Source organism: Ursus maritimus, unplaced genomic scaffold (assembly GCF_017311325.1).
Source record: "Ursus maritimus isolate PB19 unplaced genomic scaffold, ASM1731132v1 scaffold_29, whole genome shotgun sequence".
NCBI lineage: Eukaryota > Metazoa > Chordata > Mammalia > Carnivora > Ursidae > Ursus > Ursus maritimus.
In genome coordinates this window covers 2,510,637-2,517,835 of record NW_024425452.1, presented here as the reverse complement: position 1 = coordinate 2,517,835, position 7,199 = coordinate 2,510,637, and the positions used below count along the sequence as shown (strand labels likewise).

Here is a 7,199-nt window from a genome sequence, read left to right as displayed (position 1 = left end):
CTTGTAGTAGATGTTCTTTCCTGGGGGTGCGCAGCCTGTGCTGAGGATGTGGTCATAGTTGCGATGATCGATGACCAGCAGGCCGCCTGAGCGCACCATGCTCGCGATGTTCCTCAGCGCCAGCCGGTGCTCGCTCTGGTCTCCTGAGCTCCAGGCAGGGCAGAGAGGCTGCGTTTGCTGAGGGCCCCGAGCTCCCCTCCCTCCGATCTTCCTCCTCCCCGGGGATACCGACACCAAGGCAGAGAGGAGCAGAAAACAGAGTCTGCTCTGACAGGAGAGCAGGCACCCCGGGGTCTGTGGAAAGAGGTATAGCTCAGAGCAAGGGCCGGGCTCCAGGCCACACCCTGTCTCACCTCTGCAGTCTGGCAGGTGGGCAAAACTGTTTCCAAGGCAGATGACAGCATCGAAGCCACCCCCTGGTGGCTGGGGCACATCTTTGTCCAGAGTCATCCAGTTGGCTTCTTCTATGACTGGGACCAGGAAGGGGAAGAGGGATCAGGGTGGCACCATGGCACCAGCAGGACCCACCTCCACCAAGTGCAGCCTTGCCTCAGTTTCCCCTTCAAGACTCATGGGGATTCCTCCTGCGGTTATGGGGAGGGGATCATTATGGCTATGGAGGGTGAAAGGAAGGAGAGGCGGGTTGGGATGGAAGCTATGATTGGGAAGAATGGCTCTGTGCTTACCGGTTTTTATTTGGGAGAAGGGAGAAGACACTACAAACGTCATTAAAACTAGCCCCTCATTACCAGATACCTCATTCTTTCCAGGGAAATGAAAGTAATTTTGCTGTCCCCGTAAGGAAAACACCCCAGCACAAGAACTTCAGGAGCCCAGGGCAGAGAGCACTGCGTCCCAGGGTGCTGGGCAGGGAGGGCCTGACTGGGCCTGCGTACCCCACTTGTCGAAGGCTGGCTCATGCCGCCGGTTCCAGCGCTCTTTAAGTGCATACTTCAGCATCTTGTCACTGGCGTCCACGCTGGTCACGCTGAAGCCCTCTTCCACCAGCATGATGGAGTCCACCCTGGGCAGGGCCAGAGGTGAGAGGGGCCCAGGCCAGGAGAAGGAAGGCCCTGTGCTGGACGCTTCCGTCTCCTCCACTCGAGTCCATTCCTCTTCTTCCTCTCCCCAGGCCCTCTCCACTGACCTCAAATGAGGTTCCTCAGCCCCGTTCCTTATCACCCGGTAGCAACTTTCTGGTTTTGTTTTTTAGCACCCATTCAGAGCCAGGCATTCTATCAACGTGCACTAATCCTCACGGCAACCCCGTGAGGTAGACCGTGTTATACCCACTTGAGAGATGGGGCAAACTGAGGCTCCTGCGATTTAGGAACCCTTGCACCGGGAGGCGGTATAGCACCAGGTTCGGAGCACAGGCCAGACCCTAACCAACCCGGGTCTGACTCCCCTCTCCACTAGGTAGAGGGCCTTCACTCCTCTGAAGCAGGTTTTCCACAGCTGTACATAGGCTATCACTTCTTACCTCGTGAGGTTTTGTAAGGACCTTAAAAATGGATGTATGGAAAGCTCCTGGCACAGCGCGTGGCACGGGCAAATATTGAACGACTGTTAACACCGCCCAAGGCCATCCCTGGGGAGCAGTGCCAGAGCCAGGACCCGTAAGAGCTGCCGTCGATCTGGCCCCAAAGCCGGGCCGCCGTGTCGCCCCGAGGAGCCGGCCGTCTCCACCCCGAGGTGCCCACACCCCGCTCGCACGCACCCTGGGTGTCCTCGGCCCCGCCTCCCGCCCGCTCTACCCCGCGGCCCGGCCCCCGGCTGGAGGCTGCTGGACGAGCCTGGAGGAGGTGCCCCCGCCGCCCCCCGCCCCGGCTCACCCGGTGCCGCAGGCCACGTCGAGCACCCGCTGGCAGCCGTGCTGGCGCAGCAGCCTGAGCAGCCAGGCCTTGTACTCGGCCGTGCGGCTGCGGGTGTCCCCGATATAGAGCTGCCACACGCGCGCCGCCTCTCCGTCCGCGTACTGGTCCGGGAGCCCTTCGGCCGCCACCCCCAGGGAGCGCGTGCGGTACACGCTGTCCACCATCCCGCGGCGCGCCTGGCTCGGCTGCCGCCCCGCTCTGCATTTATAGAGCGCGGCGCTGCCCGACGCCGGCCGCCCCACCTGCCCAATGGCAGGTGAGCGCGGGGACACGCCCCTGCTGGGCTCGCGGCCTCGGGGAGGGCTCTGTCTGGCAATCGGAACATGCCCTCCTGGCGGGCGGGAAGATCCAGCCCCCTGGGCGACCCCCTGGCGGGAAAGGGCCCTCCCAGCTCCCCACCCCCTTAAGCCCGGCCTCGGGAGCACCGGGGCGGGGCCAGCGGGGGAGGGCGGCAGTGAGATAGCCACCCAAGCCACTCCGCCGCCACCCAAGCTGGATAAGAAGGAAACGTCCCAGTCCACACCGAGCTCAGAGCCTCGGACCGGACCGTCCCCAGCGAAGGAAGGTATTAGCATGTTTAAAGAAGGACTGTCCGCTGAAGGAGGCCCTGGTCAGCCAGGAAAGGGAGGAATCGGGAGTATCTGGGGATAATGCTAGTCTGGCCTCCCAAGTCCAGGAGCAGTTCTGGCCCAGAGGACCATCTGCCCACCTGCAAGCAGGTGCTCCCCCGTCGTGGAGGTAACGCATTAAGCCTTTCCCTGAGTCGGCTAAGACGAGGTCGGACCTGTCCTCCCAATTCTTCACGGACTGGCATGATTCTAAGCCCTATTTGCTGTTTGAGGCCCCTGTTTGAAACCCAGCATCTCCACAAAAAAATTTAAAAGCAAACATAAAAATAAATGTCTTGATTTTTTTTTTTAAGATTTTATTTTTAAATAATCTCTGAATCAAACATGGGGCTGGAACTCACAATCCTGAGATCAAGAGTCGCATGCTTTACTGGGACTGAGCCAGCCAGGTGCCCCTAAAAGTTTGTTATTTTTTAAATTTTTTTAGAGGCGGGGAGGGGCAGAGGGAGAGGGAGAGAGAATCTGAAAGAGACTTCATGCCCAGTGCAGAGCCGGACACCGGCTTGGTCTCACAACCCTGAGATCATGTCCCCAGCCAAAATCATGAGTCGGGTATTTAACCAACTGAGCCACCCAGAATCCCCTAAAAGTTTTAGGTTTTTTTTTTTTTTTTAATATTTTATTTATTGATTTGACAGAGAGAGACAGTGAGAGAGGGAACACAAGCAGGGGGAGTGGGAGAGGGAGAAGCAGGCCTCCCGCTGAGCAGGGAGCCTGGCCGGGGCTACATCCCGGGACCCTGGGATCATGACCTGAGCCAAAGGCAGACCCTTAACGACTGAGCCACCCAGGCGCCCTAGGGTTTTTTGTTTTTTGTTTTTTGTTTTAAGATTTTATCTGTTCGCTTATTTTAGAGAGAGAGAGGAGTGTGACAGAGTACAAGTAGGGGGAGCAGTGGGGGAGGGAACAAGAGGGGAGAGAGAGGGGCAAGCAGACTCCTTACTGAGCACAGAGCCCTACCTGGGGCTTGGCTTGATCTCAGGACCCTGAGATCATGACCTGAGCCAAAATCAAGAGTTGGCCGCTTAATCGACGGAGCCAGCCAGGCGGCCCTGAAAGTTTTAATTTTGTAAACAATATCGGCTTTCAACAGAGGTGCCCACAGGGTGGGAAATCCAGGGTTAGGGTGGAAATACTCGGTGCCCTTGCTGTTATATTGCTCGCTGTCACTTCATAAACTGGCCCTTCGGTTTGGTTAGTGTCCATCTACCCTTCTTCCCCGAAGCAGAAGGTCTCTTTCTAGGACAAGACCCTGGACTGAGGTGGGTTCCGCAGTGCGATGCCAGCCAGTGAAGCCCAAGAGTCAGGACAGCCTTGCCTGCCTATCTTTGTTCTTCTGGCTTCAGAAAGAGCCAAGTGTGGAGTTCAGAATGAAGGAGGCCCCCCTGCTCCCCCTTTCATTATCTGTAGAATCTGGGAGCTGGAGGAACCCCAAAGATTATATAACCATTCTTGACTTTCTCTTGTTAGCACACAGACTGCCTCAAATGGGCCTGCCTTGCCCAAGTACTGGAGTCTTGTGCTCACGCTGACCCTACAGACAGGTCTTTGGCAGCAGGCTGAGAGGGGCACAGTACTGAGAATTATAATATAAATAGACAGATAAGTGGCCTAGGGCAGTTTATTATTTTTTCCCTTACTATTGCTTTCTTTTCCATTTACTTTTGCCTCTTAACCCTCTCTGAATGCATCTGAGGTAAGCCAGGGATTTTCTCGGGGCTCAAAATGCTGTTGGGAAATGTTACCTTTAGAAAGACCAGGATAATCGTGTCAACAGGTCATAAGGTTTACCTGACTCTTTCGGTCTCTCTCTCTCTATATATAGATATAGATACAGGTATAGACATAGACATAGATATAGATACATAGATATAGATATTTGGGGGGGAGGGCAGAGGGAGAGAGAGAATCCCAAGCAGGCTTCACACCCAGTGTGGAGTCCCATGTGGGGCTCGATCTCACAACCCTGAGATCATGACCTGAGCCGAAATCAAGAGTTGGAGGCTTAACCAACTGAGCCACCCAGGCGCACCCTGGTCTCAATATTTAAAGACAAGACAATCCCCAGGAACTTTTTATTGTCTAGAAGTGATTTCAGCTCTTATTTTTTTCTTATCCGTTTTAAAACAAAGTTGTTTGAATTTTTGGCATAATGCACACCTCTGCATGTTTGTATAACATTTTTGTGATCGGTTTGCAGCCTTCAGAGGCTAAAGGCCATACTCTCCATACTGATAAGGAATTTTATTTAAATATTTGGCTTTTATTAAAATATTGATACTTACAATTTTTGAGAAATATAAAATTTTACCCACAGAGCCATAATATGATTTTTTAAAATAATATGAATACTGGTGGTAAATTTGGATTAAAAAAAATAAATGTGAGTAGCTTGTAAGTGTACTTTCCATTTGAAAGATAAGATTTTTGTTCTGAAGTTAATAATTATTTGATTTCTTTCTCATCCAGAGGCATTTTAAAAAAATGTCAACATCATAACACACATGACATTTCATGGACCTTTTCTCTTTCTTTTCTTTTTTAACTTTTAACCATCAAAAGCATGTTTTCTTCTCTTGACCTTAAATTATTTGGCCTCGATCATGCCTTCAATGGCTACATTGAGTAGATGCGTTGTGACTTGTTCAATCATTCCCCAGGTTCTGAACGTTTAAGATGCTCCCACGATTTTTCAGGAGAGTGAACACTTGGATAATTATGACCAAATCAGTTTCCTAATGGAATTTTTCTATTAATCGATACTGTCACCCAAAACAAATGTTTGTTTCAACTCTTCCGTACATGAAGATGCTATTCCCTGATATTTTACAAGGTAGAAAATTATATCTAAGTGTTGTAATCTTCAACTGCCACCAAAATGGACCAAATAATTACAGTCCTTCATCCCTAAACTGTCCGTGCCCTTTGCCCACTGATACATACTGAAATTGCCTTTTGTTTTACTTGTTAGTTCAGTGAATTTTACAGAAACTGTGTGAGGCCTTGGGCCGTGGAAGAGAAGATCACAAAATCTAAGTCAATTTATAGTTTGACTTAACTGAAAATAAGAATAGGTGATAATTTTTAAAATGCAGTGCTTACTTGGAATTAGTTGAAAAGAGTAAATTCCTCATCCCCAAATGTGTGATGTTTGCCAAAAGGCCTTAGCTTAGGAATATGGCTGCGGCTGGACACGCTCCCAGGCTCTTCCAATTTGAGGACACATTAAAATCCTAGAATTAAGTCTGTATGTACGGCAGCTAATAAGTGAAGGACCCCCTGGTTTTGTTTCGATTCAGAAGAGGTAGAAATTAATTTTTCAGAGGAAGGTCCAGACTCTAGTCCAAAGCTGCTGGAAGAAACCTCCTGTCTGCTGCGTCTCCCCAGATTGAACACTGGGACGCTGGGGGAGGGGAGGGAAGCCACCCGCCCACATGGACTCCGCCAGCAGATATATCACAATGGAGTCCTTTTTGGATTTTTTAATATACCATAGAAGACTTAAGTTGCTTTAATAAAGTCCTGTTAAATGAGTGTAAAATCGGTCTGTACATTAGTGGATCGCAACACGAATTAAATGTGGCTCCTTTACTGTTAAAGGTAGTGCCCCCACAAGAATTCCAGCAACGTGTAAGAAGAGAGGTTTTCTTTGACTATTTCACACTTTGTCACAAGCAGCTTTACGGGGTGCTGATGTCCAATAAGGTCTCTTCAGTGGACAGCGAACTGCTCACCGAGCTGTTCTCCGCGTAAAAGTGATACGCTATTTGAGCGCTGGTAGCAGGCTGAGGAAGCACTGCTTATTCAAACGGCTGACTCAGCACACGCCATCCTGTCTTGATGGGATGAACGGTAAAATACCAAGACCACTGGGTGAGCAGGTAATTCCTAACAAAATAAAAATCTGGCTTTTTGAGCGCCTTTTTTTTTTAAGTTGGCTCCATCCTAGCGTGGAGCCCAACTCTGGGCTTGAGCTCATGACCCCAAGGTCAAGACCTGAGCTGAGATCAAGAGTCAGATGCTTAACCAACCGAGCCACCCAGGTGCCCCTTGACTGTCTTTTCTGTTTTGTTCTGTTTGAACAGAGAACCTTTCATATATTTACGTATTTTAGAGGGGTTGGTGGTGATAGGAGACGTTGCCACCCCTTGAACTGGTGACGGGCTCAGCCTGCTTCTCTTCCTTCTCAATGTGCAACAACACCTCCTTATGGAGAATCACAATCGTTTTCATGGAAGTTGCAGTTCGGTTGGCCAGTACAACCTTAGTAGATGGAGAATACAGTTTTAAAGAGTGAATAAATTTGGGTTCCTCTTCAAAAAACTGTAAACAGGAGCCAGCCCTTGAGGGGTGCCTGGCTAGCTCAGTCGGCAGAGCATGCGACTCTCGATCTTGGGGTTGTAAGTTTGAGCCCCACGTTGGGTGTTGAGATTACTTAAAAAAAAAAAAAAGTCATCCCTTGAGAGCAGCGTAAGGGTCAAGCTGGCTTTCAGTTATACACAACAGTGAACTCTGGAAAGGGAGAAGGATTTGAAAGTTATCTCACTCTGGGCACACCTGGTGGCTCAGTCCGTTAAGCATCTGCCTTCGCCTCAGGTCATGATCCCAGGGTCCTGGGATTGAGCCCCGCATTGGACTCCCTGCTCAGCGGGGAGCCTGTTTCTCCCTCTGCCTCTGCCTGCCGCTCCCCCTG

General features: G+C 50.7%; 1 protein-coding gene across 1 annotated transcript in view; it reads right to left on the bottom strand.

The window, feature by feature from the left end:
* Window positions 1-2,184, bottom strand: part of GNMT (glycine N-methyltransferase) — a 2,861-nt gene extending 677 nt beyond the window's left edge. Inside the window, exons 1-4 of the mRNA XM_040643493.1 lie at window positions 1,836-2,184; window positions 897-1,024; window positions 354-470; window positions 1-143 (exon numbers count right to left, since the gene is read on the bottom strand). Coding sequence (XP_040499427.1) covers window positions 1-143; window positions 354-470; window positions 897-1,024; window positions 1,836-2,041 — 594 coding nt within the window. The 5' untranslated portion in view covers window positions 2,042-2,184. The remainder of the gene's footprint in view (window positions 144-353; window positions 471-896; window positions 1,025-1,835) is intronic.
* Window positions 2,185-7,199: the final 5,015 nt, after the last annotated feature.